The sequence below is a fragment of the Mixophyes fleayi genome, chromosome 5 (genome assembly GCF_038048845.1).
Source record: "Mixophyes fleayi isolate aMixFle1 chromosome 5, aMixFle1.hap1, whole genome shotgun sequence".
Lineage (NCBI taxonomy): Eukaryota > Metazoa > Chordata > Amphibia > Anura > Limnodynastidae > Mixophyes > Mixophyes fleayi.
The window spans coordinates 72,913,786-72,927,051 of NC_134406.1; the positions used below are offsets into that span (position 1 = coordinate 72,913,786).

The 13,266-nt window shown below is 38.5% G+C and overlaps 1 protein-coding gene across 1 annotated transcript in view; it reads right to left on the minus strand.

Annotated features, from left to right (window-relative positions):
* Window positions 1-13,266, minus strand: part of GADL1 (glutamate decarboxylase like 1) — a 201,285-nt gene that overhangs the window by 130,777 nt on the left and 57,242 nt on the right. The window contains exon 4 of the mRNA XM_075212378.1: window positions 1,628-1,718. Within this exon, the coding sequence (XP_075068479.1) occupies window positions 1,628-1,718 (91 nt within the window). The remainder of the gene's footprint in view (window positions 1-1,627; window positions 1,719-13,266) is intronic.

A 13,266-nucleotide genomic window follows, 5' to 3' on the forward strand; every position in this document is an offset into this window, starting at 1 on the left:
TCAAATATCCTTCCCAGGAGTCAATACTTCATGTGACTTTGATCCAGTGATTGCACATGTGTGCAGGTAAGAAGAGCAAGGGGGAACAGTGCTGAGGATAGAGTGAGGCAAAGTACTTGTTACCATGAAGAGAGTGGACACTGGTATTGACTGGTACATTGGCTGACAGCAGTGCAGTGGGGAACGTGAATTTAGGCACCATCCTTCCTGTCTCGGCAGCCAAGCGCATTTTGTGAGTGGGGGTGTGAGGAGTTCGAAGCCGGACATGTGGAACATACTTAGCATCTTGATCATTTAAACTATTTGATCCAAGAAAGGACCATTTTGAGAATTCTTTTCTTGACTTTTTAAGAGTGAACTTTTTTTATGATTCTATTTGAGACTATCTTGTTTGTCTATTTCTTTCTTTTTACATCAATAAACCATTTTTCTAAAAATAGTCTTGCTGAAATCCATTTTGGCAACACACCATGTATTCCTAGATAAATAACAATTTGAGGTTGGACAGATTGTAACCTATAATCTTCACGCTATTCCATATTGTCACATATTTACTGGAATACAATTTCCCACATCAATTCCAAAGCTAACCAAAGGAAAGGCTCAGTCAATGTTTGAGTGCTGCCACTGGGTCATGGAGGTGCTAACCTCTATTATACTGGCTGAAAGAATCTCTGCTTCCTCTCAATCACTGAAATATATAGGTAGAATTCAGTGCAGGACAGTTAACTAAAAGCTATCAGACTTTTCAATTATTAGCTGATAGTATTGAGTTTTCTAAACTTTGAGTAACTCAAAAATATCAATTGAAGAGAAGAATTGGAGTAGACAATATAATAGACTGTTATCAGTTTGGAGACCTGGCAGGAGCATGGAGTTAATTAATTTCTATACACTAGAGATTAAGTCCTTTATTATATACTGGTCACCAGGGCTGGTCACTTTTTTTATACTTGGTCACCAGAGAATGCTTTACATATTCTACAGTGGCCACCAGGGAGTAGGCTGTATAGTGTACAATAATTGCAGAAACCCAGGGACTGTGATCCATATGTACAAATGCCACAAGGTGCTGGGCTTTGTATGATATATTGGTCACAAGGGATTGGGCTTTATATTTCACACTATTCACCAGGGGCTGGGCTCCATATGGTACACCGACCTACACTAATTGGGCTTTGTAAGGTACATTGGCTATTTTTTGTACAATTGACCACCTATGTGCTCTGTATTCTATACTGACTTTGCACCTTATGGAGGAAATAAGCTTGATATTGTCCAACATTGACAACAGGGAATGGATCATGCCAGCCTGCCCCTACCTGCAGAACCATTTACCGATGCAACTGAATCACCATATGCTAACTAACTGGAGTTACCTAAACCCAACTTAACCTGCCAATACATCCCTACATTGCTCTGCCTGCTTGTACCTGCACAAGTAAGTATACACTTTTGGCTACCTACCCACCAAACAGACAAGGGTTCTTTGACAGCTTATCTTATCTAGCGCTAGTCTAACATGCCTATCCTAAGAACCTGACTCAAACAGTTACGTTTTTCTGAAAGTTATTTCTTTATGAATCAAGTGATCATTTCATTTGTTAATAGATGTAATGGTACTTACATACTTGGGTTCAAAGCTTCTGTAATAAAACGAGCTGCTAAAGAATAATGATCCATTCCAGCATACAATTGATTGAAGAATCTTGGATGACCTTTACAAAAGAATAAAATATGTGATCAGCTAGCCAGTAATAATATCTGTATTAAATTAGGTGTATAGAAATATAATGCATTTTATGGCCTTCATATTAAAAAAAACAACAGAATACTGGTTGGTTGTGAAACATTTTATAATGTAAAACCTGTATATATTGGTTTTAAAGGACATTTAAACTTAAAAAAGTTAAAGTTTAATGTAAGAGACAGAGAGATAAAAGAAATCTCCGATCTTATCCTAAAAAAAAATAACACAATGTAAAAAGGTATGGTGATATAAAGTATTTCCTTCTCCTTCCTACTAAACATCAAACACATCCTGAGGTCAAATAAATAATCAATGAGAGGGATTGAAAATCTCAAGAATCCCAAAAACTGTGCTTTATATAATGTTTTAAGGTCAGCTGGTTAGCATTGTCAGAAGTGTCTCCATATAGCATATAGAAAGAGAAATCCAATAACCATAACAGAGGAGGACACAAGGCTCTTGTCAGCTGACTCATTTATATGCCTTTTTCTATACATGTGGTATAAGTCTGAATACTATATTAATGACGGCGTTAGACATACACTTGACCTATCAAATGCTTTCTCTCTTTCAGCACTCTCCATTTACAGGTATACGGTGATTCCTGCGCCAGGCATTGTTGCAGAACGATGGTTAAATCCCCCAATTATTATTATTATATTTATCTTTGACTTATAAGGCGCCACAAAGGGTCCGCAGTGCCGTACATTACATATACAGAAAACAGAACCAGGACACAACATGATTCAAAAATATATACAAACACAGGTGACAGGGTAAAGCAAATCACATCAACTCTGTGACAGATAGTGAAAGGGATGGAGAAGAAGGCCAAGGCTTAAGAAAACAGGGTTAGTGAAGCAGGCCAAGAGGTACAGAGGGTGAAGGAATAGTAGAAGGAACACACAAGGAAAGAGGGCCCTGCTCATGAGAGCTAACATCCTAAAGGGAAGGGGAGACACATAAAGGGTGGTACTAATTGGGGGAGAGAGCCAGGACAAGGAAGTTAGGAGGAGGACTGATAGACTTGAATAAAGAAATGAGCCTTAAGGGCACGCTTGAAACCTTTGAGAGTAGATGCTAACCTGATGGAACGTGGAAGATCGTTCCACAGCAGGGGAGCAGCTAGGGCAAAGTCCTGAAGACGAGAGTGAGAGGAGGTGATCAGTGAAGTAGTGAGGTGGCGGTCACGGGCAGAGCGGAGGGGGCGGTTAGGAGTGTAGGTAGAGATGAGATTGAAGATGTAGGGAGGGGAAGATTGACTAAGAGCTTTAAAGGTGAGGGTGAGGAGTTTAAATTTAATTCTGTAATAGGAGGTGCAGCTAATAGTCTCTGTTTTGCTGACACTCACAAACTCGTCTTTTCGACTACCATATTTATACATATAGCAGAATTTTGATAAAATGGTAATGTATTGTCCTAAGCAACTCTAGGGAAGACAGTAGAAAGTGGGGAAAGGAAAGTAAAAGAAAAGTGAAAAAGAGGGGTGCCACAAGGATAGCGCAGATAAGAGCTAGTGGGTGAGAAAGCAAAAAGTAAAAACATACACAATCTATATCTGTGGAGACCAAATATTCCATCATAATGATCAGAGGTTTTCATCTTGGTGAGAAGATGAATTTGTCTCAAGGAAGCCACTCAGGACATATTACTTGTTGGAATTATTCTTATATTTTCTAACACCTCTAAGGAGAGAAGGTTGGGTTCTTTTCCAAACACTTCCTAAAGTCAAGGTAGCCCCTACTATGATATAACGTAAAATAATTCTTTAAGGGATATGCAGATGGAAAAACTTGGGTCTATCTTGCATTGGCCTGTGAAATTGTTTAGAAAGAAGATCTGCTACTGAGTACCAATAGCGTTATGCCTCAAAACAAGCCCCCCACATATGCTAGAAAGTGCCAATGAAAAAGAATTCTATATGTCCTTTATTTTGTACAAAAAGAGATATGATAAATGATTGTCTACAAAATCTGCCAGGTCACAGTGAGTTGTATAAACAAGCACAGCATGTATAAGTGTAAGCTGAAGGCTAAAGGCCTGATTATGCTATATATGCTCCATCAGAATCAATATCTCAACACTAATGGCTAACTGCTTACACCGGCTTACGATGGCATTAGCTGTTGGGTTCAAGCTCCAAATTTCAGAGCTTGATATATAGTGCATAATCGCAGTCCTCATATACACCTATGGGGACTGGATTTGCCAACAATGAGGCTGGGATTGCAGCATATAGCGGCGATATCTACTGTGTTCCTATAATCATAAATAGCCTTGTTACTAATTAATGTGTTAATCCCCTGAAAGCGCAGTTTTGGGGGGATTTTAACCTCTTTGGAGGTTGATAAATAGGCCCCTTTGATTTTTAGTTGTACTAGTATATGAAATTACAATTCAGACCAGAATAGTATAGTATATTTTATTTTTTGCATATATGAAGGAATTAAAGTAAGACTTAAATAAAAGATATTTTCCACATGAAGTAGGTAAGTGCACATGAATTCACAGCATACATTTCAGCACTTTAAATTATCTCTTTGAAGTTAAGATGATTGTATTTATATTTGAATGCATTCAGTCTGACATGTTTCCAATTAACCTTTTCCCTTTTAGTCTCTGCTTCTCAGATTAGATTTCATCTATGTCACCCTTACCAATAACAAAGATTCAGTATCTTATTAGCTGAGGGTAGAGTGAGGCAACAGCAGAGTTGTTGTTAGAATTGGTAAGAAAAAGACAAAAAACGGAACCAAACAAATACAAAAATAAATAAATAAATAACCTGTTCAACATTTGATTGTTAAGTAAGGATATTTCCAAATGTAAATACAAACATTTATATACAGCATCATATGATAATCTATTATTCAGTTTGTTTTTTACTCCCATTTTTTGCTTCACCCAATATTTCCTTCCTTCACATTCCTATTTTTATTATATCATTTCACTTTTTATTACTTTCACTTAAGTACAGAATTTTGCTCTTACTCAGTAGTGCAAATAAGAGACATACTATAGGTCAACCTGTAAGAAATGATTTATAGTACTGGACTTCAGATATTTAGGAATTATGAAAACTTGAGATGTCCGAAATAAAATTACATACACTTGATATCGTGGTAGATGAGACAGAGCTGTGTACTCTAGTCAGATATTGTAGAATTATATATGTTCTACAAAGGAGGAACAGTAAACTCTGATAAGTGTAATGTTACACCAATGAGATCTTGTAGGAAAAACAATTGTCACCCATGCCCATAATGATACGCTAATCCTTACAGTGGTACAAAATAAATTTTTGACTACTAAACAATTTCACAGACCAAAATATTGTAACTCAACATATGATTGGACCTATGGCTAGACACATCACTGTGTAGTCATTGCAGTCCTACCTAACTCCTAAATACCTGCAACCCAATTGAAAACGCTATTTCATCCATAAGGATGACTGGCATAAAGTCATCAGAATATACTTGTTTTGTAAAAGATATGTTCATGTGTTTATTTTTGTGCTTAACAGGAAAATTGTACTTTCCTGGTTTCACTAACCAACATTCACACCTGGTCCATAAAATCAAACAACATCCAGCCCCAACCTTACCCACAATACATATCTCTAGAAGGGCAAGCATTGCTTATAAGAAAGACTACATCACATGGCTTTTGCTCCCAGGACAACTTTGCATAACTCTATGGCTATCAATGTTTGAAAATATTTTCCAGGGATATTTTACTGCGGAATAGCTGCATCTAAAAACCATATTCAGTATATTGGCTTGGCAAAACTGTGTATATTACAATCCCCATCATAACATTTTTACTAAACTAAGCCATAATGTATTTTTGGTATTTTGAATGCTCTCTTCAATAAAGATTAACTTATAAATCTTAGCTCATAAATAACCCTGCTAAAGGCATACATATACAGAATTAGAAGTTACAACTTTAAAACCTAAGTCTGTCCCAGGAAAATAGGGATATATAATGGCAATTTATATCCCTATTGGGATATAATTTGGCAATAATGGTAAATCCCAATATTGTAAATTGAAAAAAATCTGAACAAAATATAACCCAACCTGCTTGATCCATGCCTCTAATCCACCCCAGCCACGCATGTGATCCGAGCATCCATGCTTTTTATTAAAGTAATATTCTCATTACAATTCAGTACGTGCTGTGAGTAAATTTGTGAGCCACACTGAGATAAGTATCCTTGAACATGTGAAGATGCGATATTGACATTCCTGTTGGTAACACCAGTAAGTGCAAAAGGTTGTGAGAAAAAGTATTAAGTATATATACTGATTATAGTGAAGCATTAACTGAATATGTTAACTACATATGCTTTAGATAATGTGTTTGAAATGATGACTTGAAATGGTTTTCAGTCAGTCAAAATGCACCGATCAACTAGTGCAGTTTCATTTTTGTGTCTTCCACTTATCTGAAATCACTGTTGATATCCATAGATATGAAAACCATCTGGTGTGGCTTTCTGATAATTGTTTTGCCTACGTCATGCTGTGAAGACAAGTGTTTTGCTGTTTGCTCAATACCCTACTGTGAATGCCACCTGAGCATTTGCTACAGCACAGCCACCTTCTCCTCCTTGCAATGCTTCCACATGAGCTGACAGCAGTAAAGACCAGGTGCTTTTCATTCCCAGCAGCCAACATATGGGTTTTCAGATAAGCGTTCATGTGTTCTAGACTTTATATGTGTTCTGTATCATGTGAATAAAGCTGAACCATTGTATACCTCTATCTTACATTTTATCTATCTGCAGCTGCACTTTACTCTGGTAATATGCCATTTATTTGAATCCCACATCTTACTTCAGATAATATACTTTATATTTAATATGCATTCTTCTATAACAATCTGCATTGATTCATATTAATTTTACGGCATCATGGGGCTTATTTATCAAGGCAGCCCCAATTACAGTGATAAGGATGATTGCTAGCTTTCCTATCATGTGGTTTCCCTCTTTGGAGTGACATCTACACCTCTAAGAACTGCATATTAATTATTACAGAATTCTTCTATATAAACTAGCTACTTTGTTTCTGATGGAGGACTTGTGACCACCCTACTACCTCATATTGGTTTGTTTGTTTTTTTCCCTCTGTTTTCCATGTTTGAAACTTTATTTAGGAAAACATAGGCTCCTCATCAACAGATTATACACATTTGCCTTGAGGAATATCTAGAAGGAACTACTGTTATTAAGGGCCTTTTAATTTCACACACTTGATGATCATATTTTTTAATATTTGTATGCACCAAAGTATGTATATTTTGTTTAAATTTTGGCTTATATAAGATTTTGAGGGGGTCATATACATAGGAGCGCCTGAATAATACGTACCTGTTTAATTCACTTCTCATACTCACTTACCACTCGTTCCCTGTTACTCAATACTAATCCCTTACCACTTATAACTCATTCCTTGTCCCTAATCACTCAGGGCTTCATTTAGAGTCGGACGCAAGGTGCGTCTAAGACTTACATGAAAGAGTAGGAGTGGGAGTGTGCTGCAGCTTGGTAGGGTATTACGTGTGGCATGCAACCCCAGTTGTGTCCCACTTGTAATACTCTACCAGGCTGCTACCAGTTCCTGCAGCTAGCTAACTACTTGCGCCACCTAATTCCTGACGCACTTTTTCAGTCTTGTTTGACGTGTGTTTCGCCTGCGTGTTGGGTAGTTTTTGCAGGTAGACGCCCATAGTATCTGAATTATTCACAGTCATGACTCCATAATTCCATGTTCCACTCTTTCTCTCATACTGAGACGCAAGCTGTTGCACTTGCAACTTGTGTACTTGTTGTGTACTTGTTGTACACTTGCATCTGAAAAGCAGACGGAACTGCAGGGAACTGTTGCTTACTGCGCATGCCACATCAATGGAAATGTGCAGGATGCGCTTAAAATGGACTTTGCCTCTGACTCTAAATGAGGCCCTCAATGTTCATCAAATATCACTTACTACACACAATCTTTGTCATTCACTACTTCTATCACTTCTCATATATGAAGGTCATTAACAAAGTGAACTTGAGGTGCAGCATATTTCATTTTGCATCTATACATCCAGATGGTCCACCTAATGGTTAAATATGCAAACAGCAAAGAACACAGCTACCCTTTCTCTCATGAAAGCTGGACCATCTGCAAAGTAGTAGTGTGTCTAGGTATGTGCAGAGGCAGGAAATTCTGAAGAGGCGCACTCTGTAACAACATATATGTCACCTCAAACCACTTTAGGACCACACTATTCACCAAATAAAACGTTACAATTTTTATACTAAAATACTGCTGAAATTAGCCTAAGTGGTATAAATTAATCATAAGCGTGAGGGGATAATGGGACTGTCCTGATTACATATGCACTATTGAGTGTTTAAAGCTTTGCGTTACATTGGACAAACAAAGTGGGAGGTACAACATGAGCTACATTAAAAGTATAGGACAAGACCTGAACTCCATCAGTTCAGAGCTTGTGTAACAAATGGGCAGCATGGTGGCTTAGTGGTTAGCACTTCTGCCTCACAGCACTGGGGTCATGCGTTCGGTTCCCAACCATGGCCTTATCTGTGTGGTGTTTGTATTTTCTCCCCATGTATGCATGGGTTTCCTCCCACACTCCAAAAACATACTGGTATGTTAATTGGCTGTTATTAAATTGACCTTGATGGTGTGTGCATCTGTGTTAGGGAATTTAGACTTTGATCTCCAATGGGGCAGGGACTGATGTGGGTTCTTTGTACAGTGCTGTGGAATTAGTGGCACTATATAAACAGCTGCTGATGAATGAAATCCTTTTGCGAAGCGGAAACACACTAAAAAATGTGCCCTCTACACCACTTTATCTTATTCTAATAATAGTAAGGAGGGCTTTAAAGAGATATTGCAATCCTGCAAATTTTGTGTAAGAGACATCAGTCGAACCTTTGCTGGGCCAAAAAAAACTAAAACAAACCCTGTATCTGCATCGAGACTTAACTAGAACTGATGTCACAATTCAAATTCTGAAATGAACGCTACATTGTTCTTGTATAGTTCCTGCATAAATACTGAATCTAATATGGGAGCCGAACAATTCACCAAATTCTAAAATCTTGTACACAGAAAGCAGTATCTTTAATTTTAAATCAATATCTTTAGTGAGACAGAATGCCTAAAAGATGCAGCTTTAACCAAAGACCAGCAATATAAATGATTTATTTATTATAATAATATTAATATTATAATCATTTCCTGAGTAAACAATTGCCCTATCAACCAAGAAAATGCAAAATAATGAGCATCACCTTGTTTAAATCCCTTGTAAGAGATTTATTCTCTGCTGTACACCGATGAGAGCATCCCACTGTTGCATTAGTGAAGTTAATAAAGACTGTCATTGCTTCAGGGGCGACGTTAAGGAGAGGATGCTTAAATTCCTCATGCTGGGGAAGTGACATTGTTTATAACTTGTATTTCTATAGCAATTTGATCATGCAGGTGATATGTAAACAACAACTCACACCTTAGCACTTGAAGTAGAGTGAACACAGATGATGTATAATGGTGTGATTCATGTGGAGATGTTTGCAATGATGTGTGCGAATAAAACATAAACTGTGACTTTAGGTGTAAAAGCAACATGCATGAGTATTGTCATTGTTTATTAGGGTACTTTTCTCATCCTTACCAGGTCTGCATGGGGAAGGGCGTTACCAAAACTCCATCTTCGCTTAGATTGGACTTACCATCCCATCCTGGAGTGATGTTAATAATATTGTTAGGCAAAGATATAACCAGAATAACCTCCCCTGTCTAGGATAATGGATGTTCAACTACTCCCCACCTCAGATGGTGTAGGGTTGGGTGCATGGAAGACAAGTATTAATCCTCAGCTTAGTACTAACTCACCCTGTTTCCACACATAGGAAGCTGTCAGAAGCATAATATAGCAGGAGAATTAGTTGACAAAGAGGCTTTGGGTGTTGAGGATTCATATAAAAAAAATTTAGTTGGTGATTATTTGTTCTAGGTTTGCATTATTGCACCATTTTAGCTTTCCTCACCAAGGATAGAAAGCAGCTTTATGTGAAGTGTGAATTAATTGATTAGAATTTCTTAGACACTGTGGGCCTGAGTCATTAAGGGACGTATCTCTGTATTTTGTGCGTATCGTACACAAATCCCTTCTGCGCATGCCCAGAACGAGGACACCCGGCCGTCAATGAAAGCAAGACTGCTGCGTATGCCAACGCAAATGACAGTTGTGACGGTCTATGATTTCGGGGAGTGAACGGGGCGGGGAATGGGCGTGTGCCCGTACTCAATGCACACTGTGGGCGTGCTAAACTGAAGCGAATGCAGCCACGTCAAAATGAGGCTCTGCGTTTGTGAACGTTTCTTGCTTTTCTGTCGTATCTCTTGCACCAGCTAAGGGTCTAGTCTATGTCCTGAGTCAGTATTGTATGCATGCTATAACATGTGTCTGCAATCAGGAGCAACTGTAAAAATGTATTTTGTGTACAGTAGACATTAAGGACAGTCTAATAAATGTTTATCAACGGAAAAAAAAAAATATATATATATTTTTTTTATACAATTTCCATTTCTAATCACAAATGACTATATTATTGACAGGTAACATTAATTGAGTAATATCTTTTTTTCTGTGCGTTCTTTTGAGATTTCATATTCCACATAGGCCCGGCGCTCCCATTAGGCAAGGTTAGGCACTTGCCTAGGGCGCCGGGCTCTGGAGGGCACCTGGAGGGCGCCACAGAATTCTAAAATACTTTAAAACTGTGCGGCGACCGCTGACCATACCTGTCACGGCCGCCGCACAGCATTCAGATGCACGGGGAGGGGGGGAAGAGGCTATTTTGTCACCACCGCCGCCTCTCTGCTCCGTCTCCTCCCCTCCACTTACTAGTGTCAGTGAGTGGAGGGGAGGAGACAGAGCAGAGAGGCGGCGGGGGGGGGGGGGGATTTTTGCGGGGGGGGGGGCACTTTTTTAAAAATGCCTAGGGCGCCGTGGACCCTAGCACCGGCCCTGATTCCACAGACGTATTGTATGCATCCTACAGTGTCTAGTTTAGTATAGCAGAGTGAACCTACACCCACAGTCAACACCACACATATCTTGAGATCCGCACCTTGCTGACTCCAGGGGTATGCAGAGCTGATTTACGAACCGTTGTGAACAACTGCACAATGTGCTCAGTATGTGTGCCTTAATGACTCAGGCCCTGTAGGCCTAAGTCACTAAGGAAAGATAGGCAAAAAAAAGAAATGAATGTTCTCAGGGACAATCCATGTTACAATACAAGGGGTGAAAATTAGTTTATTATTTTGCACATAAGTTAAATATTGGCTGTTTTTTCATCTAGCACACAAATACTTGATAGCTTTATTTTTACACTGAAATTTAAAGTTGATCTAGCACATGCCCTACCCCAACTATAAATCTGTCCCTACATTTTAAACATGGTTTTGCCCAGGTGCAAAGTTACTCCTTTTTTATGCTTTGCTCTCCTTAGTGACTCAGAAAGACTGCTGAATTTTCTGGAAGTCTAAGAGCAGTTACATTATTCAGAGACTGTGTTACCATAATGTATTTTTCTTTACAATACAGACTGAATAAAAGCTTTTGTGCTTCATACTAACTCTGGGCTACTACTTTGATGTTGGAGTTATATAAATACATGATGAAGTTATATCAATAATAGCAAAACCAGAGTGTTTCAGAAGAATTTCAGGAATATTACATGTTGAATTGAAAAAGATTCCTTAGTGTGTCATATATAATGTTCTCCCAGCAAGCTGCTCTTTTGGAAATAATACTTTTCTGCCTGGGAGTCTGACTGTGAAAACAGCAGCAATGTTCAGACAGAGATGCAGCAGAAGCTAAGAGCAACTATCTAATGTTAACTTTACTGAATTTCTATGGCTTCAATTCCTAGAGAGAGGTATGTACTGTATATACTATTCATGACATTTTAATTGCATGAAACTAGACATACATTCACAGAAGTTAGTGACTTCTATACTACATTAAATATAAAGTACATGTTTGTCTATATGTAATTATTGATGTTTCTATAACACAATCTGTATCTATGGATGAAACTGATGAATATTGAGTCCACTTTAGTAACATGCAAGAAAATGCCCCTTTCTGGCTGTCAAAGATGACATACATTTAAGAGAGAACTATAAAGATTTCCATTACTATTATAAACTACAGAAATAAAATAGAATTATTTCGCTTTCATATGGAGAGGTCTTAAAGAGACTCTCCACCTGAAGATAAAAATGAATGCTTTATTTTAAATATAGCAAATCACAAAAATAAAAGCTTTAACAATAATGAAATATATGCTCAGTGACCTTTATTAGGTACATCTGTACACCTGTTCATTAATGCAAATGTGACAGCAACTCAATGCATAAAAGCATTCAGACATGGCCAAGAGGTTCAGTTTTTGTTCAGACAAAACATTAGAATGGGGTTAAATTCTAATATAAGTGACTTTGACCATGGAATTATTATTGGTGCCAAATTTGGTGGTTTAAATATCTCCTGGGATTTTCACGCACAACAGTCTCTAGAGTATACAAAGAATAGTGTGCAAAACAGAAAACATCCTGTCAGTGACAGTTCTGTGGGGGTAAGCACCTTGTTAATGAGAGAGGTTAGAGGAGAATGACCAGAATGCTTATAGCTGACAGCAAGGCCACTCCAATAATCATGCTTTACAACAGTGGTATGGAGAAGATCATCCCTGGACGCACAGCATGGCAAACTTTGAAATGGATGAGGTACAGCAGTAGAAGACTACACCAAATTCTACTCCTGTCAGCTAAGAACGGGAATCTGAGGCTACAGTGGGCACAGGCTCACCAAAACTCAAGTCTCAATTTCTGCTTAAACATGCAGATGGTTGTGTCACAATTTGGCATAAACAACATGAATCCATAGATCCATCCTGCCTTGTGTCAACTTTGCAGGCAGGTGGGGGTTGTGTAATGGTGTTGGAAATATTTTCTTGATACATTAGGCCCCTTGATACCAACTGAGCATTTTTTAGCTGCCAAAGTTTAACTGAGTATTATTGATGGCCATGGGCATCCCTTTATGGCTACACTCTATCCATCTTCTAATGGCTACTTCCAACAGGATATGCTCCATGTCGCAAAGCACATATCAGCTGAGGCTAGTTCCACAAACAATGAGTTATACTTGCCCACTCTCCCAGAATGTGCAGGAGACTCCTGAATACCAGATAGGTTTCCCAGACTCCCGGGAGAGCAGGCCTTTCTCCCTCATCCTGTCCACTTCCTAGTGAAGTGGGTAGGATATAAATCTCCATGATGTGATTATCTGTGAATCTCAGCATTTTGGCCCTGCCCCCTGTGGCAAAATGATGCATCACTGCATCTCGAGGGTGGAGTCAAAATTAGGCGATTTGCCACACCATGCCCCTTCCACCCTCTCACTTC